At 44.5% G+C, this 23,821-nt stretch overlaps 1 protein-coding gene across 3 annotated transcripts in view; it reads right to left on the bottom strand.

The window, feature by feature from the left end:
• RAPGEF5 (Rap guanine nucleotide exchange factor 5) overlaps positions 1-23,821 on the bottom strand; it is a 235,505-nt gene that overhangs the window by 116,447 nt on the left and 95,237 nt on the right. For all 3 annotated transcript variants that reach the window (XM_027872072.1, XM_027872073.1, XM_027872074.1), the window contains 2 exons: positions 15,438-15,511; positions 6,870-6,995 (listed from right to left, as the gene is read on the bottom strand). In XM_027872072.1, coding sequence (XP_027727873.1) covers positions 6,870-6,995; positions 15,438-15,511 — 200 coding nt within the window. The remainder of the gene's footprint in view (positions 1-6,869; positions 6,996-15,437; positions 15,512-23,821) is intronic.

Genomic DNA, 23,821 nt, shown 5'->3' with positions numbered 1-23,821 from the left:
CAAGGCTCAGGGGAGTTTGTGATGTGTCCAAGGTGGCAAAGGCAGTATGAAGTATAGCTCAGATCTGAGCCAGAGTCCTCTGACTCCAAATCCAGTGCTTTCCCCACCTCTGAGAGCAACCACACAGTAACTATCACAGTAATCTAAGAGCAGGCTTTGAACTGAATTCAACTAAATAATCTAATTTTTCTTTTTCGTATTTTTTTGCTGACATACCCAAATTAAAATGGCTCTCCATTGTAGAGGGGGAAAAAACCTCATTAAGTTGAGGATGGCGGGAAAAGGAAACATCCCTCAATGGAAAAGGGAGCGTACTGACCTCGCTTCCTCTCTCCATGACCTGGACAACTCTTCAGGATGGAGCTGCAGGAAAGAGCGCCTGGAATCCAGGACACTCCAGACCCAGATGGATTCCTAGTACCATCATGCGAATTCCCCTAGCCTGGGCTAACGGCTATTGAAGAAAGGGGAAGGAAGTGAGAGGCTGGGATTAAATAAAGAAGATAGGGAAAGTACAGAAAGGAGTAGAGCCAAGGCCATTCGGGAAAGGTGCCTGGTGGGCAGTTTCCACTCCTGTTCCTTCAGTTTTAATATCTTGACTTGGAAAAGTCAGAATCACAGACTCACAGCAAGACACACACTGAACTGGTAGCCAGGGGCCCAGGGCGGAATTCTGTCTCTGTCACTGACTCCTGGTGTGACCTCACACAAGTAATTTCATCTCTTTGGGTCTCAGTTTCCTCATCTTTAAAATGGGGAGGCTGGACAAGGTAAGCCCCAATGTTACCTCTCAGTTCACAATTGGTGATGCCTCTTAGAGCTCATATAGAATTCAAGTTGGGAAGAGAGTCAACTTATTCCTGAATAGAGAAGCCCTCTTCAACCTCTCAACAAGCAGTCCGTCAACCTTGGCTTAAGGATCCCCAAGGAAGGGAAGCCCAGCATTACCTCCCCAGACAGCCCACGCCACTTCAGGATGGCACTAAATGTTAGAGAGCACTCTCCGCCAGTGAAGCCCAATCGCTTTCTTTAAAAAGAGGGATCATCTCCTGTACAATAGAAACATCTTCAATGTTCCGGTTAATTCGGTCCCAGCACAGACAAGAGCTCATTTTGCATGAGTTTCAGTTTTGTGTTAAATTCTATAGTCACAGTTGAAAAAACCATGGCCCCCACACGCCCAAGGCAACGCCTGGATAAATGCAAGCACTTTTACCCCCACTGTGAGTTTAGCTGGGCTCCATGGATGGCTGTGGTGGGGGAGGCAAAGTCACTAATTAATTAATCAGAAACCTTTTTTCACCACTGAGCCCAATCTTTCCCACTCGGGTTCTCCTCTGATGCTCCATCTTAGCTCAGAGCGGGGCACTGGGTTCCCCAAAACGTGTTTGGGAGGACAAGCTCTGGCATGACCCACCAGCTAGAAAGGTCTCACGTTCAGGATAACCCACGGCTGGCCCAGCTGGACCAGAGAAGTCTCCATTCAGCGGATCCTAATGTGTGAGCCTGAGTGGCCTGCAGAAGCCATTCAGATCATCCTCCTTCTGTTATAAACAAGCGAGCTGTTAGGGTAAGCGACCCCCTCAACGTCACACAGCTACCAAGGAGAGAGCTGGGGTTCAAAGCCAGACCTCTAACCCCAAATCCCAGGTTGTTTCTTTCTACCAAACCAACCGTGATCATTCCTTCCAATCTCAGAAATGATTTAGTTCCAAAATGTTTATATTATCCACAGTGGAGATACCCAGAATGAGAGATAATGAGAAAGAACTCTGGTTCTGGAGTCTGAGGACCCGGTTTCAAATCCTGCCTCAGATGCTTATCAACATGTGAAGTAATCTTTCAACCTCCCTGTGTCAGTTTCATCTGTAAATAACAAGACTGAGCCAGTTGTTCTTCGAGATCTTCTCCAGTTCTTGGGCTATGATCTAATTTACAAACCTATGGTATTTTTTAAATTCAATTTTTATTTTACTTTCAGTTTTGAATTCTCTCCCTTTCCCATTTTTTCCCTTGCCACTGAGAAGGCAGGAAAAATAAAACTCATTAAGATATGTATAGTAATGCAAAACAAACTCCTGTATTAGAGAAAGAGGAGGAGAAAGAGACGGAGAAAGAGGAGAAAGAGAAGGAGGAGAAGGAAGAGAAGAAGGAGGAGGAGGAGAAGGAGAGGAAAGAAGAGGAGTACACCCTTCAACCTGCCCTCAGAGTCCATCAGCTCTCTGTCTGGAGGTGGGCAGCATGTTTCATCATGAGTCCTTTGGAATTGTGGTGAGTCATTAGGTTGATCAGAGTTCCTAAGTCTTTCAAAGTTGATTATTTTTACAATATTATTGTTACTGTATAAACTGTTCTCCTGATCCTGCTCACTTCACTTTACATAAATCTTCCTAGGTTTTTCTTAAACCATCCACTTCATCATTTCTGACAGTACAACAGTATTCTATAATATTTATATGCTATGACTCGTTCTGCCATTCTCCAATTAATGAGCATGCCCTTGGTTTCCAATTGTTTGCCACCACAAAAAGAGCTGCTATAAATATTTTTACCATATGGGTGTCTTTTTCCTCTTTGATCTCTTTGGCGATAGGCCCAGTAGCAATATTGCTGGGTCAAAGGATTATGTACAATTTAATAGCTTTTTGGTCATATTTCCAAATTACTTTTCAATCTAGCTCAACCAGTTCACAGCTCCACCAACAATGCATCAGTGTGCTTGTCCAAACCTATGGTCTCATAATATGTTAATGAGAATTGTCAGTAAAAAGTTTTAATCATATTTATTCATTTCTAGGTAAAGTAAAACATCAAACTGACTTTTTTCTTGGGGGGTAATTTTTTTTTAAATTTTGCCCTAAACTTGTGTCTTCACTGGTAAAGGAGACACCCAGATAGGAAATTCCCTTTCCCTTTATAAATCCCATCTGCCTGACCTTGGACAAGTCATTTCCCCTTTTTTGGTCTCAGTTTCCTCCTCTGTAAAATGAGGGGACAGACAATATGGCCTTTAATGCTCTTTCCAGCTCATCATTAGAATCTAAGGATCTGTGACTCTTCAGTTATTTAGAGAGTTTTCCGGGGCCCAGACAGAGATGACAAATGATTTGCCCAGCGTGATGCAGACGGTACTTATGAGAGATAGAGGAACATGAACTCAGGCCTTCCTTTTTCCTCACCAAGCTCTGCTGTTTCTCTGTGCTTAGAATCACAGCATTGTTAGAATTGGGAGGATCCTCTGTTTGATGGCCCCATTTTACAGATGAAGGAGCAGGAAACATTGAGGGGAAGGAGCAAACCTAAGAAAGGACGAAGGGGTTTGGGAGCGGGTGCTGGCCTGCATTGGTCAGAGGGAGTCCCCTTTCTCAGGGAGTATCAATGAAATCATGGGTGCAGCCCCTAACTCCCATCCTAGACCATTGTCTTGCCAACAGGAGAGCAGGCAGAGGGTTAGCTTATGATACCATTCACAAGAAAAATCCTTCAGGTCAAAAAAAAAAAGGACTCATCCTTTCCAGCATACTAAGAAAGCTGAGTGAAAAACGCATACTACTACTCTTCCCTAACTTATAAATAAACCATAGGGCGCCTCCTCCAGGATGCCATCATCCTTTCTCACATAGTCAATCATTATCACAAGTCATGAGCATAGGATCAGGAACTGGGAGGATGTGGAGAAATCACCTGGACCAACTCTCTCCATTTTACAGATGAGGAAACTGCGACCTGCCACCAACCATACAGGCAGTAAGTAAGAGAGCTGAGATTCAAGCCTGGGTCCTTCCTCTGACTCCAAACTCAATGCTCTTTTGACTATACTGTTGTGTAAAGATGCATTAACAACCCATTTTACAGAGTGGAGTTGATGGTCTAAAGATTTGGCATAATCTACCAGTAACCATCAGAAGTGAGATCCCTTGTGATCTCTTGCTAAAAGGCCACTAAACTGTTGTCTCTTCCTCTAGTTGAAAAACCTATCTGATTAATTCTGATTATCCCACTGCATTTGGATCTCAGAAACTCTATAACATGTTCATTTTCTTTTCCGGAATCCTCAGATGTTCCAATGACCATCCCTAAATGGCTCAACTTAGATGTTAATGGCCCTAGGACCTCATCAATTACTGTACCCCCTCCAACAGTGCAGATGAATGAATGAATGAATGAAAAAAGCCTTTATTAAGTCCTTCTAGTGTGCCAAAATATGAGCAAAGTGATAAAGATAGAAGCAGAGAAGTAAAACAACCCCTTCCCTTAAAGATCTCACATTCTAAGAGATGGCACCAATATCCATACAGGAGGGGTCTGTTGTAGGACAGATGGCAAGGTCCCCAAGTCCTTCAAACGCACCATCTATAGATTCCCCAGGGTAAGAGGCCTGAAGGGGATGAGCCCACTACTCCTGGGAAGGGGGGACTGGCAGTAAGGATCAGAATGAAGCAGAGAGTCTGGCCTCAGGACCCTCCGACAAGGCTGCAGGAGTGGGGGTAATGACAGGAGCTTGGGGGTGGAGAGTAGGGATCTGGAAAAGGGCTGCTGGCCCTGAGTGGCCCATCCTTGGTCATTCTTACCTGTGTCCTTCCATAGATGATGGAGGATCTGCCCAATGCCCTTAGGACCTTCTCCTAGGTGCCTGACCATTCAGTGTGTACCAGTGCAACGCTCAGGCTGTCCACCTCTCATCCTTTGCCCTTACGACATCACCAGCCCATCTTCCCTTTCTTCTTTTTACCCCAAACTGCCACATGTGACATTGTTAAAACTTAAGTGAAACACTCGGAAAACATATTCAATGAGTGACGGACTGAAGGAGAAGATTCCTCTGGTAGCACAGATCCGGGGTGAATTCCACGACCCTTTTGCTCTCCTGCCAAAGCCTATACTTTGGGTGTAGCTGGTCAGTCAACAAGCATCTATTAAGCACCTACTATATGCCAGGCACTGTGCTAAGCACAAGAGATACAGAGGTCCCTGCTTTCAAGTGGCTCACATTCTCAGGAGGAAAAGAACATGTAAATAACTTTGTACAAACAAGGTAGAGACAGGATAAATTGGAGAGGATCTCAGACGCAAGGCACTGAGGTTAGGGAGGCTGTCCGTCCAGGTACGGTCTCCCTTCAGTGTCTCAAACTCACGCATAAGTGAGCCCCTCAAATGAAGTCATAGGGATAGTCTGAGCATTTGGGGGTCTGGATACATCCTACACATGCTGAGGTCTGGCCAAGCAACCTGTACACCTTTGCACTAGCTGTGCCTTCCTTCTAGAGTGCCTTCCCTCCTCGTCTCTTCTCTTAGAATCTCTAGTTTGTCTCTAGTGGCCCCTTCTAAATGAAGTCTTTGCTGATTCACTCCCATCCCTGACAAGCTGACTGTGCTCCTCACCCCCTTGCCAAAATACCTCGTACTGGTTCTGAATAAATCTTGTGAATTCTATGTCAGTGTTTTCTCCCCCAAGAGAATGTAGCCTTTGGCTGTTGTATGCCAATAATCACAAATTGCCTAGCATATAGTAAGTACTTAATAAACGTTTGTTGGTTGTGGGACATTCCCAGTGCCTAGCACAGTGGATGGAACATAGTATTAATCAACACTTATTCACTGACTGGGGCTCCAAAGACCTGGGTTCAAAGCCCCATCTTTTCCCTCACCATGTAGAGTCCATCAAACTTTGGCCTCCCTTCAGGGACTGACCCTCACGTTTGTGTGAACCCCTAGCCTGATGTTACCCATGGAGTCAGAGGGTCCTGCCAGCACCAGGGACGTGCTCTCTCTAACAGCTCAGTTACAAGAATTGGAAACTGGTCAATTATTCTCTTCCTTTGGAGATGGCAATTGTGATAATTATTGTCTCCCTGCCAGAGATGTGAGTGTGTCTTATTGAATGGCCCAGCATGGAACCTCCCCCAATATCTCATCTCCCTCTCTTCTGGAGCAAAATCATCCCACCAGCATTGATGGATTGAAATCAGGGGGCAGCTTCTCCCCATCCCCTCCTTCCAAACCCAGCTCTCAAAGCATTGGAAATGAAATTCTGGGGATAGAGGAAGTCCTTATCCCCTTCCCTGAGCCTTCTTGATTCAGTGTGAAGCCTCACAAACAATATTTAAAAAACACAAAGCAGAGGAAAATGGTTATATTGTATCACTAGCAAGACAGCTGGAATTCACTTACACTGAGTATCCCAAGATACCATTTGGAGCCCGCCTTCCAAGAGCCATCAACAGAGTGCCCCCTTGCCTCCAGTTTTAACCACAGACAAACAATACAACTCTTGTTCAGACACACGATAGCTTAGGGAAAACTCCCTTTTGGTTCTGTCCTTGACCAACCCTTGTTGACAAGTTCCCATTGGTGTTTTCTGTACAAATGCCACTAGGGTTTGGTCACCCCCTCTTCTGCTCATCTATTTCCAATGACTGTACCCCGGGGTGGGGGAACACATCTTAGAAACACTTTAACAAATGGATACACCCCTTGTGACACATAGGCACCTATCTCTGGCTTTTATCTCAGGACTCACATTCTCCAAACCCTCCCACCAAAAGGAGAAACATCTCAATGCTAGTTGGAAAAGCTTGCCAGGCAACCCGAACAAACGCAGGTTGAGGATCCAGGAATCAAGGACAGAAAAGCTTCCAGACCTTCTGAAATCGGTTCTCACAGGATGGTGACATAAGGTATTTTTATCAGAAAAGATTCGTGCAACACCTCCCCATTGTAACCTACAGACAGCGCCGGGGCTGGTGACAGATGCCCCCAACCCCAGTATACTCTCCACCAAACACACTCTTCTGCTGAATCAAACAGGGAGGTGGGGGAACCCCTCCCCATCCCTTCAGACCTGGGCCCCCAAGAAGAAACCTTCTTACTTGCTCAGGCTTCTCGGGCTCTTTTCTGTCTGTCTGTAGAAACTGGCAGTTTTCTCTGGCGAGTTTCTGGACGAGTTCGATTCGCCCGATGTCATCCCTCTCCTGAAGCTTGCACATCACTCCTGCCTTGAGGGTTGGAGAAAGAGCAAAAATGTACTTGAATCCACAGTCCCAGGACATGGCCCTCCTCCCAGTGGAACGTTACAATGGGAAGCTCATCTTTGGAGGGGCCACTTGGCCTTAAATCACGGCTCTGGTCGATTTCTCGGGCCCCGGAGAGGAAAGCGCCCGCCGACCCGATGTCTGTCTATATGGCCTTTAAGACACCGAAGGGCAGCCCTCACTGCAGTCAACTGCTACTCTGTGTGTGTGCCTGATATGCTACCGTTTGTTTGTTCCTGTCAGCCTGTTTCCTGTTACATAAGCAAAGCCTAGCAAGAGGTTAAAAACTCATGGGAAAGTTAGCCAGGAACCTCTCTGGCGCTCAAGAAAAAAAAAAAAAAAGATGAAACCATGAGGCAGGGTCCTAAAAATAACCCAGCTGACTCTCCCATTCTATAGGGTTTCTACTACATGGGTAAAACATAGTGGTTATAAAAAAAATTGTAAGCTAATCATTTCCCTTACAACTGACAAATTATCCTGAGAGAGGAATGAAATTCCTCCATTTAATTATTTTTTTTCCTGAGACACATCCAGGATAACAAATTGACTTTAAAGTGGGAAATTAACTTGGGGACAGGGTGGCATTGTGGAGGGAACACTGAGTTGGGAGGTGGAAGGCTTGGCGTTTTGGTCCAGGCTCTGCCCCTTCCTAGCTGTGTGACCACGGATAAGCCCCTGAGCCTCTCTGGATCCCAGTTTTCTTTGCGGTGGGATAAGAGAGTAAGACTGGATGACCTCGAAGGTTCCTTCCTGCTCTAAATCTATGAACCTGGGAACTAGACAAAAGCTGGAAAAGAAGAAATTGGCAAAATACTGAGAAGATACCTTCTAGAAGAGGTGCATGGTGTTTAATTAGTCTGGGGTGCACCCAGAACACTGGGAAAATCAAAATTTCTTATGAAATGCTTTGAGACCAGGGCAAAGATGACAGGACAAAATGCAACTCTGGGTTGAATTCTCCACAGTTCCCAGTGGCCCATGATTGTACTCGATGACAACTTTGAAGCCAGGCTTGGCCAGAGTAGATGGAGGTATTGTTCTCTGCACTACAATAGAAGCCATAGAACTGGACTTTATTACATCAAGATCTGTTTCTGATGACTACATGTAGGAAGTGGGCGGGGGGGGGGGGGAAGAAGAGGAGAGTAAGCACGCCACGATAGTAGCAAAGAACAGTGCAAAGATTGGGCAATTTTCCCTCAAGTTACTTCCTACAACACTCTTGGCTTTAAACATTTATGATCAAGGGGAAGTATTGGAGACTGGACAATACCAATTCTATTGGGCTTAACAGAGAAAGGATACTACTCCAACACCCTTAAATAGGCAAGAGTGTCCTCTTAGCCCAATGAAAAAACCCAATCAACGTGCATTTATTAAGTACCTACTGTGTGCCAGACATGAAACTAGGTCCTGGGATATAAAAACAGAAATTTAATGGTTTCTTTCCTCAGGGAGCTCACCTTCTGGGTAGGGAGAAAATATGAACCTATATAAGTTCATACAAAAGTCAGTACGATGGTGATGGCCCAGAATGCAGTGGATGACCTCGGCATCTTCCATGTCTGACCAAGCTCTGAGTGCTTCACAGCACCTGCTTCAACCACCTTCATGGCCACTGAAACAAATTCTTCCCATCTGCTCATTCCACCAGGAGAAGTTCCCATGCTTGGGATAGACATCCCTTAACTCACCGATGGGTTTGAGGCTTGCTGGTTACCCTCATCTTGGTTTAGCCCAGTTTTACCCGAGACTGGTTTTATCAGGGTGTAGAGGATATTCAGGAAGGACCAGCACCTCTGATGTGAGGGCTGCTGACCCCCGTCCAGAGCCGCTCACCCACCTTTGGTGTCCACCTTCACTCAACTCTCACCCATGGCTCCAAGAAGCTGTAGCATGTGCAGCGGCCACACCCCAGTAAAACTGGCACATGGTAGATGCTTGATAAATGTTTATTGACTGATTGATTCAATTTCTTCATCTGTGAAGTGGGGCTGATAATACCGTGTGTTCAATGTTGTGCAATCCTTACAACGCTAATTTAATACTAGTCATCGCCACTATCACTAACAATGAAAGTACTGCAGAAGTTCTAACATAAGGAATTTCCTTTCCTCCCATTCCGGTCAGGGACCAGCTCTTTTTCTTCTGTTGCTGATCCAAGACACAGGCACTGCTGGTCTAATTCCAGGAAAGCCCCGTTCAGCTGCTCAAAGTACTCCGAGTACTGGGCACAGACAGTTCTCATTTTATATAAATTCACATTACACACATTCTACTCTACAGAAAGCATTCTGAAAGAAATCTGCATTCCAAAAGAATCCCCATGTTAACTCTACTGTCCAGCACTGCACTCTCCACCTGGCCCAGCACTAAGCAGCCTCCCCACCACCAGCACCAAAAAAGCCCTAAAAATGTAAACAAAACCCTCCAAGGGAAAGCAGAACTGATGTGCAGAGAGACTGCCATTGCAGCTGGAAACGGGGCTTGGCTTGAGACCTCTGGCACCTCCAAAGACCTTTGCCCCACTCCACCCAGTAGCACGTCTTCCTTGGCTCGCACACATCCTTGAACCTCCTGTTGGCCCCCTCCCTCCACAGGTGCACAGCCCATGTCCTGCCTCCCTCCCTCCTTTATCCACATCTGAGGGCAATTTCACATTATATAAGAAATACTTTACAGAGAGGTCTACAGGATGGTCCACTTACATAAAGCGAGGACTGTCTGTATTTTCCATCTGTTTGATGATATCTTGGAAGTGTGAGCCATTCATTAGAGCAATAAAGGTGCTCAACCATAACCATAGCTACCTAATTCATAGGCAGGCGTAGATGCTGACCCAATCTAGAAAATTAATGAGGTTTACAGGCTGGTTTTCCTGTGTCTTCACAAGGATCAACATTCTCTCCATTATGAGATGAGACAAGATGGCTCGAGGTAGAAAGACTTGGGTTCAAATCATGCTCCTGAAATTTCCTAGCCCAGTGACTCCGGCCATCCCATTTCACTTTCAGTTTTCTTATCTGTGAAATGGGTACAGTATTTCCTATAGTACCCACCTCAGAAGGTTGAAGTTGTCTACAAAGCTCTTTGCAAACTTTAAACCATAATGTAAATGGCAGTTATGATATGACACTGTTGTGGTTATTAAGATAGTGATAGTGTTGCATTCCCATTAGGGCACTGGGCCTTTGGCTTTGACTTCTCAAAAGTGGGGATGGATTTACACCATCTAACCTCTTTCTAGTCAAGTTTCCCTTACCCATAAAATCCATTTTTAAGATGACCGACCTAGCTCAGGAGAGCCACACACAGCTCTGCACCCCACAAAGCCAATGGGCTTCTCTCCCATTGCAGGATCAAACCCAATATTTTGCCTCCATGGTACAATATTTGAACCAACAATGCTCAGCAGAGATTGATAGTGGCGGGGATTTTATGAAGCATCCTTTCCTTGGGCCAAGGAGCCCAGAGTCAGACTTTGGGTAAACAGGATTATTAGCTGTATTGTGAGGGGATATAAAAAGTCCTGTCTGTCTGGGATGTCTGCGTTTTACAGCTTTTAAGAAACAATGCGAGTTCCTCATCTGATGTGGTTGTGACTCTAAGCATAGCATTTGCTTTCATTAGGAAATGCATATTTTTACATGTACCTGGAGACGTGGAAACACTTGATGAATGCAATGGAAAAAAGGTACACACCATTACTTTTTAAAATGGACTTCCACAGACTCAGACGGCCACGTCAGCTGCTATTCCGAGAGCTTGATATTTTCATAATTAAAGGAAGAAAATTGCGCACATGATTTTCTGATTTCGGCAGTAGAATTAACTTTCGAAAATGCAATTTTGCATGGTGATTAGCTCGAAAGTTCTCATTACATAATCACCAACCAAGCAGACTTACAGCGAAGACAGGTCATGTTAGCTCACCGATTCCCTAGAGACCTTTCAGGCTCAGATAGGCATCCATATGCCTGGGATGGCTTATAAATGTAGGCCTTCCTAAAAGCAAGAGGCGTAACCAGATGTTCTCTTGGGGTCAATTCGAGGACTATAATTTAGTGACATTTCCAGAAACCCATGACTTCATTAATTCACTTTGGTGGCCAGACTCCTGTTCAGTCCCTGTGATAACCACAAGAAACCAGGATCTAGAGTTCTGCCATCCTGGTCTATTTAATTTATTGATATGAAACAGAGTTTACTGAATGCTGATGAACCAGAAGAATCATGGATTAATGGTGAGACTGTCAAAAGAAGCATCTTATTTTAGGTTCTTTAAAAGGAGGAGAATAAAGTCACCCTCTGAATTCCAGGCAAACTGACTTAAAAACTTCCTTGAACTCATCATATGGTTTCCTACCTCCATGTCTTTGTATAGGGCTGATCCCCATGCCTGGAATGTAAGAATCTCTAATTTCCTTCAAGTTTCAGCTCATAAGTCACCTCCTTCAAGAAGGTTTTCTGGATCCTCCTAATTATTAGTGCTCCCCCCTCTACCATGTCTTTTGTATTTGAGACTGCTGGGTAGTGCAAGTGGATGGAGTGCTGGGCCTGGAGTCAAGAAGACCTGAATTCAAATCTGGCTTCAGACATTTACTAGCCCTGTGACTCTGGGCTAGTCACTGTAAACTCTGTCTGCCTCTGTTTCCTCAACTGTAAAATGAGGATAATAACAGCACCTGAATCCCAGTGTTGTTGTATGGATATAATGCAATCATATTTGTAAAGCACTTTGCAAACCTTAAACAGCTATGGGAATGCTACAGATTATTATTATTATTTATCTACCTATGGATTTGTTTTTCTTCCAATAGAATACACACTCTGTAGGAGCAGGGGCTGACACATACCTACTTCTCTATCCCATTTTTGCCTGTCTTTTTATCCTCAGAGCTTAGCACAGCGCCTGACACGGATTTGGCATTTAATAAACATTTGTTGACTTGACTTTCATCTCCAGCACTTGCTCACTGCCTGCCTTATAGTTGGTGCTTAATAAATGTTGGCTGACTTGAACACACTTGAAAGTGGTTGGTTTAATTTTCAGTGGAGCGGTTCATTCTCTATGGCAACAAAAAATTGCCTTCCATTCTGATTACGGTAGCAAATCTGTCCACATCTTTTTGTCTCAAGATGAGACTTTGTGTTATCGATCAACAGCCAATAAGCTTTTATAAATTGCTGACTATGTGCTTGGGACTGTGCTGAGTACTGTGAATTCAAAGAGAAAAATGAGAGCTCCTAGTCAAGGGGCTTACATTCTATTGGGAGTAAGTGACATCTGCATATAGAAGCATATTCAAAATAGATACAATGTCATGGGGGGAGGGGTGTTAGGAATGGCTCCATCAGGAAATGTGAGATTCTCCAGGGAAAGGCTTAAACAATGAGAAATGACTAATCTTCAAGTGAGGAAAGGTCAAATGCCTCTAACCTACAAAAGCACTATTTGCTTTTTTTCTATGTTCAACTTCAAAAAAATACAAGTTCCAAAATCCTTTTTCTAAAATACCAAGTTGAGTCAGCTTGATGTGAGCAACAGCTCTCAAAGGCATGCCAATGGGGGCTCCAAAGGCCAACTCTCCTCTCTATCCAGCAGCCTTCATTGGCTGCTGCTTCTGAAATTTACAACATAAATGAATGTAGTTAGGAAACAAAATGCTCTGCCAACTTTAAAAAGAAGATCCTCAAAGGTGGAAATTTTGGGAACAGTATTTTAACTTATTCAAGTAGTAAATAATAAGAAGAAAAAGATACTAAGTAACAACAGCTCTCATTTCTGGTGGGACATGAGATTTATAAAACGCTTTGTTCATGTCAGCTCTATGAGAGAGACAGTGTAATCATTATTACCCTCCAATTTGCAGGCGATCGGAATTGCTTCCGAATGCAGATGTTAAGTGTCTTGAAAGGTCTTTGAACTCAGGTCTCCCGGCTCCAGGCTGAGTGCTCTATCTACTATGCCACACTGCCTGCCTCTCTCTCAATGGACCGTGGATGAAAGGATCACTGACTTACAATGGGAAGGAGGCTCAGCTGCCTCCTTAATGCTCTTCTTTACGTTTCGGTACATTCAGAAGACACAACTTCCATTTATCTTATTAGGATAGCAGTTCCTTTAATCATAAAAAATGCCTAATAGAGGCTATGGAAACACTGACAGTGCCCATTCCTTGGGACGTGAGCATCTGTGAGGAGAGTCAATGAAGACCAAATGTACCCTCTGGCAAACTGGATACTGGAAAGAAGAAACACTAAGGACAGTGTATAATAAGGAAAGGGCATGACAGAACACGTGAATAAGGGTGAAAATGAGAATAACATTTCCATATTCATGTTAAGGTTTGCAAAGCATTTTCCATGTGTTATTATATTTGATCCTCATGACAATCCTGGGAGTTAGGAGCTATTATTATGCTCATGTTCTACGTAAAGAAACTGAGGCTAAGAGAGAGTAAGACTTGCTCAAGGTTGCACAACTGAGTCTTTGGAGCAGGATTCAAACCCAGTTCTTCCTGACTCTAAGCCCAGCATTCTGCCCACCGTACCACCTGGATGCCCAGATAGGTTTGGACACCACTGGAACCTCCCTCTAACACCGTCCCCCACATCCAAGCTGGGTTGTCATTGAACTTTAGAGCTTAGGGTTTGAAAGGTCATTGAGTTTAGCCTCTTTGTTTCTATAGATGAGGAAGCTGAGCCTCAGAGAGGCTGTAACTCTTCCAAGGTCACCCACTTAGTAGGTCAATGAGGTCCTGAAAAATACATTTTGCTTGTGACTTTGTTTTTTTTCCTGGGTGGGTGTGGCCAAAGAATTTGTCGCCAAGTGATTGGTTTATCAGGTCTAAGTATTTTTGGTACCTAGCTTAGCCGGGCCTCAGACAACTAAATCAGGAGGTCACTGGGAACGTATGCAGAACCCACTGAACGTGAAACAGCCTGCCACAGCTTACGTTCCCCTGATGTGGCCTTGGAGAAGCCCAGATTGACTCCACGGGGCTCAGGCGGCAAGAATGGGGAATTACCTCGGGTTGCACTGGTACCCCCAGGAAAGAACAAATCCTCTGGCCAGAGCCCCAGCAAGTTGGGAAGATGCCTTGCAGGGGCTTGAGAGGGATATGTGGCCAAGAACTGGAATAGGTGGATTCCATTCTTTAACGTTGGAGGGGAATCCCAGATCAAAGACTGGTGGATCAAAGACCACCAGTTCACTGATGCATCTGATAAAACAAACCTGTTTTCAGGTAGGAAATAAATATGCTTTTAACATCAAATTTCCATCTCAAGAATAGTATTATCCCTAATGGATTTAAACCCTGCCTTTGCCATTTAACTGTGTGACCCTGGACAAGTCCCCTAAGCTCCCTTGGCCTCAGCAAACCGTCTAAGATGGAAAGTTACGGATGGGTTGTGGTGTGCATCAGTGGGAGGAGTTCAGATACAGATGATTCCAATGAAATCAGAGGCCCTCGGCCTACTGATATCTTGAGAAAATGGGAATGTGGAAATGGAGGAATTTATGAAGAGAGTAATCTGAAAGCTCAATCTGTCAGTCACGTGTGAGCTTAGAGAGGAAAGGCAGCATGACCTGATGGATTTGGGGTCAGCCTTGGAAGCAAGAGGTTCTAGGTCCTTGTTCTGCTTGTGACGTAACCTAACTGAGTGACCACAAGCAGGCTGCTCATTCAGTACTCTAGGCAACTCTTTCGGATGATATGCTACAGACAAATCACCAATCTGTATCAGTGGAGGGAGCGTCCATGCTGGGAGTTCCCTTCATGGATTAAAAACCACAGGTCCATAATCCCCTCCCCCACTAAATAAATAGACCAATAAATCAAATTTGGACATGGCAGCAATTATCCAAACAGAAAGCAACTTCAAAATAGGAATTTTTCTAGAAATGACATCCCAACACCAACTCAGAAGAACCAACCAAGCTCTTGACAATATCACCTACTCGTGGCAGAACTCTGTGGTCAAGAAAAGAAAGTTGGCCACGGTGTCCATCTTTAAAGGGCATACTTTTGGCCTAAAGTGAACAACAGTTCAAACTAAGCCATTCAGAGTTTTCCTGATGCAAGAATATTTGGGGCTCAGCTGCATCCGCCTCCGGCTGGATTTACTCGCCATGTCTGAAATGTCATCGAAATGTCATGGCTACCTCTGCCAAAGAGAGCCCGACTCAGCCCTCCAGCTTGGTGCCCTTCTCTTATCCCATCTCTAACACTAAGGTTAAAGATTTCATTCCCAGCAATATGGTTTTGTTTACTCAAGGCAAGGGCGATGGATCGATATCGGTTTAGTAATACCCCCATCCCAAGTGAAGCACTCCCCAGCCCCAGGATAGGGGAAGGACACATTATCATCTAGAGCAATACTTAGAGCTTCCCATACCTGGGAGTCGGAGAGGCCGTCATCCTCAGACACGGTCGTCTGTGCGTCCTCACTCTCTTCCTCTCGATCGAGAGCTAAAACAACAAACAAAGGGGGTGCTCAGAAGGAAATAAACAAGTCAAATATGTTTTGTTTGTGGGGAGGGTTAGGGTTTGGAAAGCATTGATTTTCTGTCAACTCAGTTCTGGGGAATACATATTTTTAAAGGTAATATTACCACAACTGTTTCTGCCTCTGGCAGATCAGTGGTCATGGAAAAAGAAGTAGTCAGCATACAAGCCTCACCCCCATTTCAACAAAGCCTGAGTCAACAGGATGATTTCAGTAATTAGCAGGGGATAGGGGAAGAATAAGAGATGTTTGTCAGTGGCAAGGAGATGACGGTATATGAATTCTGAATTCTCCAATCGACATCTTTTTTTAATACCTAGATTTTTCTAAAAATAAGTTTCATTGATCTTGTTCTTTTAACATCCATTTGCACAGGGTCCCATTTCCCATTCCCTTCCCTTATGATTAAAAAAAAAAAAGAGGGAAAAAAAACCTTCAGCAAAACAAACGAACATACTGAAAAAATCTGTCATAATATTCAGTGTTCCACACCCATGGTTCCCCACCTCAAGCTTAGCCAGGATAATCTCGCAGTGTTCAGTTCTGAATGTTTTGTGGTTGGGGGAATCCCCCTGGTTCTTCTCACTTCACTTTGCATCAGCTCATCTAAATCTTCCCAAGCTTCTCTGTATTCATCAAAGTCATATCTTTTCCTTATGTTGCAGTAATAGCTCATTACAGTCACATACTACAATTTGTCAAACCATTCCCCAATCAATGAGCATTTACTTTGTTTCCAATTCTTTGCTATAAAAAGGGCTGCTCTAGGCATCTGGGGGCATGTGGGGGCTTTCTGTCACTCACCTTTTTGAGGTACAGCCCCAGCAGAGGCATCTCTGGGTGACAAGATATGCTCATTGTTGTGCTATTTGCCTAGTTCCAAATTGCTTTATAGCATTGGATTCGTAATTCCAGCCTAGCATTTGATTTCTCAGATATAGATCACTCACTTCTGTGCCTCAACAGAATTCCAAGGTGCAGCTTCTTTTCCACTTTTCATCTAATCCAAACCGTCTTTGTTGTGTACCTATTTGAGGATGCTTTCCCCCGTGCTGGTCTTCCCACTTTCTGGCTCTTTCATCTTCCTATCTGTCCCACATAAAATGGTTAGAATTCTCTTCCCCATTACAGTGCCTGGCACATAGTAGGTGCTTAATAAATGCTTGTTTGGTTAATCGATAGGTAACCTTCAGTCTCTTAACTTCACCTCTCATTACTTCCCATTCTTTCACAGACTCACAGAAGAGCTAAGTTAGAAGGGTCCTCTGTAGCCTCATCCAACCCAGGACCCAAAAGAATCCCTATCCTTCCAACTATTATGCACCGTCTGATTACTCTCCACCTCATATGCCTCTCTCTTCTTGTGTCTGGTCTTTTCCCCCCCAATTTCAAACCAAATTACAATTCCTGTCCCCTGTTTTTACTCCTTTCTTCAAAAGCCAAATCTGAGGAGCATTGTGGGGAACCATGGATTTGGAGACAGAGGACATGAGTCAGAATCCCATCTCAATCACCTTCTGTCCAGTGACCTTGGGCAAATCACTTCACTTGCCTTTGCCTCAGTTTCCTGATACATAAAATGAATACTTCAGGATTTCTTAACCTGGGGTTCATGATTTTAAGATAGATAGATAGATAGATAGACAGATAGATAGATAGATAGATAGATAGATAGATAGATAATTACATTTCAGTAAAATGAGTTTCTATGGTAATCCCATGTATTTTATTTAACAGGACTCTAAGAAGGGGTCCATAAATTTCATCAGGTTGCCAGAAGGGTCCATGACACAAAATGGGTGAAGAACCTTTGCCCCAGATAACTTCATAGGTCCCTTCTAGGGAATCTCAGGAAGGAAGGAAATACTCATTTATTAAACACCTACTGTGTGCCAGGAATTATACTAAGCACTCTACAAATATTATTTCATTTGATCCTCACCACAATCTTGAGATAGATGCTTTTATGATTCACATTTTACAGATGAAGAAACTGAGGCAAACAGATTAAGCGACTTGCCCAAAGTCACACAGCTATTATCTGAGGCCAGATTTGAACTCAGGTCTTCCTGATTCCAGGCCCAGCACTCCCTCTATTGTACCACCAAGTTGCACCTCTGTCCCTATGATCCTTCCTTAACTGATCCAGCTGGCTCAGACTACATCTCTACTATATTCATAGGTTCCATTTACCTCAGTAATTTTTTTTAAATGGAAAAAATCTGGTTTCACCAATATGGGAATTTCATTCACTAATGCTGAGTGTGACTCCTCCCTGCCTTAGTATACAGCTTTCAAGAGTAGCTGTGGCCAAAGTATTCATCGTCTGCGGGTCATCTTTCAGGGGCAGTCTCTTGGCAGAGGGCTCCTCCTACAAAGGGCCTGTCATAGCTCAGGAAGGCTCTACCACCATGGCTGGCCAGTGTGGTAGGACCTGATGGAGCATATGCTTGGTTTAGATGGTCTTAGAGAATCCAGCTACTCTATGGTGGTAAACCTGAGCAAGGCAGTGTGTGAGGCAGCTAGTAATGAACGTTTGGGTTTACATTGCTTTTGCCTCTGCTAGAGTCTTCCTCTGGCCTCCCTCACAGGATGGGGGTAGTCTCCGGGTCCTGATGGCTTTGTCCACAGTGTTCAATAAACGCTCACTGGCTGCCTTGAGGGATTGAAATCTGCCATGGGGGAGGGAGGCCCCATGCCTACCAAATCAGACTTTGGAGGTTTTAGCCCTTCATTGACACCATTCCATGAGCATTTCATCTCTCCTACCAGACTGAGTTTCTCCCAGAAGTTGGCTGCATTCACTGTTTCCTGGCTGCCCTCAGCACAGTGGGAAGAGAGCTCAATTCAAAGACTCTGAGTGTGAATCCTGGCTGGGCCACTCACTACCTGTATGACCTAAGGTAAGTTGCTTCATCTCTCCTGGCCTCAGTCTGCTCACCTGCAAAATAGGGGGGTCAGCCTAGATGGCTCCTGGGGCCCTTCCCAGTTTTGGACCCCGGATCCTGGGCTATGGTCTTGTAAGTTCTTATCCCCTGCCGTATTCTGAGGCCCTCAACATGTGGTGGCTAGAGGAAAAGGAGCCATCACGGGAACAACATTGGAATGCACGTGAAAGCCCAGGTTTACAAAACCATCCTACAAATCCCTCAGATCCAAATGGCCTTCATCCCTATTATATTTACTGGTCTAATCTCCCTGCTTTAGCAAAGTGCTTTCCTGTAGAAAGAGGAAGGGCAGATTGTGTGAGTAAATTCCTCGGATAATGCATCAGCCCCTCCAGCTGAGCCTTGGAAGGCCAGGTGAGAGCAGTCGGGGCAAGCCTGCTTTGTCACTTTGCAGCCAACAGGTTTTTTCGTGCCTCTAACCCAGGGGCTGCTGGAGCTCAGGCCGCCTGGGCGTGGAGGAATGGAAGCCCGAGAAAACAAAGCTTATTTCCTCTGAAAGCTGGGGCGGGGAAGCTGCATAAAGGGCTAAGTGCAGGGCAACAAATTCCACTTAATAGTGTATAAAAGCCCGGTGCCAGGAGTTTATTCATTGAAAGTGTGGGCGGCCCAGAAACCTGCTTTAAACCAGATTTAAGAAGAGGCATTATTGAAAACATGCTACATGTGGGGTGGGTCCTACACTGGGGAGTCAGTGACGGGGCTCCCGACACCTTTTTGGAAAACCTCTGGGAAACTCATATCCCATTTCTGCACCAAGTCCTCACTGAATTCTGGCAATATTGATTTTCAATATTGTTGAAGTTAGCAAGGCCAGATCATGGACTCCTAAAATCTGTGATCTCGTCTACAACCAGCCATCTCTGGTCCTTTAAGCCACCAGGCTCTGAGGGACACAGGGTGGGCATCCTGATGGGCAGGGCCTGGCACATAGTAAGCACTATAGAAATGTTAGCTATTGTCATTATCATCATTATAGAGCAGGAAAATAATAATGGCTTCCTCCCAGGGTGGTTGTGGGGATCAAATGAGATAATAATTGCAAAGCATTTATTGTGGTGCCTGGTGCATAGTAGGTGCTATATAAATGTTATTATTATTATTAATATTCATCCCTTCTCAGAAGGATATGAATAAGTGAATAAGAAAAATTGCATAGGATTACAAAGGAAACTAATTACAGTAAAATATAGCTGTCAAAATATTTTTTAAAAGAGTATATATTACAGCTGAATTTTTGATCATTATAGGAGGAGGAAGTGAATATGTACTTACTTATAAGAGAGTTCCCTATACCAATGATATCACAGGTCCACACAAAAAGACAAAGGAGGAGCTCAAAGCACTTTGTAGATTCACTTACTAATGCCCATCCTACCCCTCCATGAGGCCAACGGCATTCAAAGCCCTCCTACCTGACTTCACATGTTCTATCCCTTTGTCCCCCCAAAATCAAAATTCTTTGTCAAACCAGTGTCCTGACTTGGGGTTAGGAAAATATCCACACATTCTTTCCCCCTTCACCCCCAGCCATCAGGTAAATAGGAGGACATAATTGCTTCTGCTTTACAGAGGAGCGGGTGTCAGCCGGGAAGGATGAAAGGGGCCTGGCCTAGGCTTCTCTGCTGGACGTCCCCCTTGTGTGGCACAGAGAGGGCTCCTCAAAGGTTTGGCAGGCTCTTCATGCCTAACCTCAGCATCTCTGCAAAGAAAACACACTTCTCATTGGGAATGCGGAATGAACATCGTTTTCTTGGAAAGGACAAAGAAATATTACGGCAAGAATATGGCTTAGCAAGTGGTTCTCATGTCCCATCCAGGGAAAGGAAATGAATTAGCCTGAGCTTCAAAGGATTTATGGACAACCCCATAAAACAAATATACGGCTTTGGCAAGGACCACAGAGGTCCTTGTTGGCAACGCCCTTGTGAACTTTTTTTCCAATTTCAATGAATTTCAAGTCATAAACTATAAGGAAGAAGCAATTTCCCACTTAAGGAGAGTTTCACGTTATATTGGCGTAGGCCAGAATTGGGAGGGGGCTTTCTTTCAGGGTCAGGTCTGTTTAGTTTATTATTCTAAGCTGACCAGAGCAAAGGTGGGATGGGAAAAACCGTCCTGGGCAAACCCTGATACTGGGATTATTCCCTTAAGTGTGACACATCCGAAAAAACTCGCAACAGTTGGCCCAGGGCTGAGGTCTGGGACCCTCCTCTGCGCCAACCCGAGCCAAGAGCTTCTCTCCTTCACAGAAGAAACAAGAAAAAGTGATATTTAAAAGAAAGGGAAACCTGATCATGTATACCAACAGCCAGAAAAACAGCATTCGCTCTTGTCTTTTTTTTTTAAACATCTCACCCATATCATAGTACAGTGGAGTCAGGGTCTGAGCCCAGGTGAGCTAACTTAGAAAACTAAGAAGACTGTATGACCTAGAACGAGCTACTTAACCTCTCTGTAAAATGAAATGCCCACCACTTCTAGCCCTCTGGCCTCTGTACGCAGTGACAGGCACAGAGAAAGTGCCTAATAAATGCTCTATTTATCTGCCGAAAGTTACAGAGAGGCTGAGCTGGTGGAGGGAGTCTCCACACCCAGAGTCCTCTAAGTGATATAATCACAGGTGAAAACTTGTAAGGAAAAAAAGGGAAGAAACTCTTCCTTTAGCTACAGAAAAGGGAAGAAAGATGAAAGGATACAAATGGGTATTAACCCACCTAAGTACAGTTCAAATGAGTACATTTAAAAAGAGCCCCAGAGGGTTAAAGGTTCACACTTTTTATCCTCACTTAAGGTTCATGGGATCATAATATCACATATATATGTATGTAGATAGATATAGTGAGAGAGAGAACAAGTGGAGGGAATATGAGAGAGAGTGAGCTAGAACAGGAAAGGTCATTTGAGATTCGTGTCCTTTTAACAGATGAGAAAACTGAGGCTCGGAGAGAAATGCCTTACCCAAGGTCACACAGCTGTTCAGCCAATGGCAGAACCCTTCAAGATTTGATTTCTTCCTTCCTAGGAAGGTGATTTATATGTTTTGTTTTGTTTTGTTTTTCTGGGAGATTTCTCAAAAAGTAAGATGAGTCCTCGGAAGAGCTTGTTCAGAGGGACGCTGCATTCCAGAAATGCAGAGTTCCCTTAGTCTTCCCCAGTAAGGCATTTACTTTCTTCTGAGCAGTTGAAAAGAGAAACCAGCCTCTTGAGAACTCACAGGAATAAAGCCCCACAACCTCTATATTCTAGCGTAACTATAATTAAAGACTTGTCAGTATATCCATTAGTGCTGGTTCCAACCAAACCCTACTCTCACGGTTTATAGTCATCCCAGAAAATTCGCTCTGGTCTGAAGCCGGATAAATGGAACAGGCCCAACATGGAAGACCTAAGATCCCTCTTTGGGGTGAGCAGCCTAGAGGGAAGGAAGGAAAGGTCTGTCCATTGGTCCCTCATGTGTATGTTCTGTGTAAAGCACAGATGTGGCGTGGGGGGGAGGACAGCTGGGAGACAGCCCCAAAACAAAGAACACTGAGGAATCCTCTGACAATGAAAATGCCTGATTGGATCACAGCGGTGCTCAGAGATCTCTTTTAGAGTTCAGAGAATGCCCAACCAGCTGAAAATGCATTGTCATGCCCTTGGTGTTGTTCAGATGGTTCAGTCTCGTCCAACTCTCCGTGATCCCATTTGGGGTTTTCTTGGCAAAGATCCTGGAGGGGTTTGCCATTTCCTTCTCCAGCTTGTTTGACAGATGAGGAAACTGAGGCAAACAGGGTGAAGTGACTTGCCCAGGGTCACACAACTAGTAAGTGTCTGAAATCAGATTTGAACTCAGGAAGATGAGTCTTCCTGACTCCAGGCCTGGCGCTTTATCTCATGTTGCCTTGAGGCAGTGGCTGGCTTTGTGCACACCTGCTCTTATCATTTAGCACAGTGCTTGGTAGAGGGTAGGCACCTAATAAAGCTTCTCGAGACAGCTGTAGCTGGCATGCAGTGGACAGAGCACTGGGCCTGGAGTCAAGAAGATCTGAGTTCAAATCCAGCTTTATACACTAACTAGCTGTGTGACCCTGGGCAAGTCACATAACCTCTATAAAGTCACAAGGTGGCCATCTGTACCAATGTGGGAGTAATGCCCCCGTTTCTCTCTCTCTCTCTCTCTCTCTCACACACACACACACATACACACACACACACCCGAGGGACTCCCATTCCCTGAAGTCCAAGGAGTGACCCAATGGGCCAACACTTCCAACTTCTGAGCTCTTTTCCTTCTGGTGAGAAAGATAAAGTGCTCCCAGTCCTTTTTTGGCTGCCAGACTGGAACAATAACACAAAAAGGTGTGAACTTCCTCAATTGGCCTAAGTAGGTCATAAAGTGAATGTCCATTATGAAAGGTTTCAATTACAATGCCAAGCTGTTAACCTCTTTCGTGAAAGGAGAGCTGCCCCACCCATCACTGCCAGACCCCAGCCCTGCCTAGAGGACCAGGAAATGACCAGGCTCAGGCCCAGTCAACAGGGTTCCTGACTCAGTCCCTTTCCTGCTCACACTGGTTCACACCAGCTCCTAAAATGAAATATCTTGAAGATTACGCGTTTTCCTCCAGAAAAAATCACTCATTGAGACTGCTGAGGCCAGCCTAGATGTCCACGAAATAAAATATAGCAATAATTCTCGTCATTTTCTCTAGTATTTATTGTCACTGGCACAAATAGGCTTGAGAATGTTCCCATGTATTCTGCAAACATTCTCATGAGAAAAGCCTCCTGGACAGCTCTGAGAAGCCAGGGCCTGACCCAGCATGGCCCATGGAACAGAACCAGAAGGCCAATTCTACCCTCACCCCCACCTCCCACCCCCACATCAGGCCAAAGGCACGATGGAGAGTTTCCTATTTCCAACAGATCTGTGATTTCAGGTCTGTCTTCCTCATTCATTTCAATCCCAGTTTGCTCAGATTCATTCATTTCTAAGGGACCCATGTCATGGGTTCATGACATTAAAAGATTTAAACTGGGAAAGACTCTGGGTATCCTCTTGTCCAACTCTCCCATTTGAGGCCCAAAGTCACTTTCCCAAAGTCCCATAAAGTACTAAGTCCAAGAGCTGGATTTGAACTCAGATCTTCAGACTGCAAACAAGCTTCTTGTCATTCTGGGTATATCTCAAGGAACAAAAAACATGAATCACATGCAGTGGTCCCACTATTTTAATTCAGACCACAACTTGCCATTGGGCTGAAACCAATGACCATATTTTTTATAGTTTTAACTCTAAATAGTATGAATTAGAATACATGGGACCACTCACTGGAGGGAGTC

The sequence above is a fragment of the Vombatus ursinus genome, unplaced genomic scaffold (assembly GCF_900497805.2).
Source record: "Vombatus ursinus unplaced genomic scaffold, bare-nosed wombat genome assembly UNPS02014799.1, whole genome shotgun sequence".
Taxonomy (NCBI): Eukaryota; Metazoa; Chordata; class Mammalia; order Diprotodontia; family Vombatidae; genus Vombatus; species Vombatus ursinus.
This window is presented reverse-complemented; position numbering and strand designations above follow the sequence as displayed.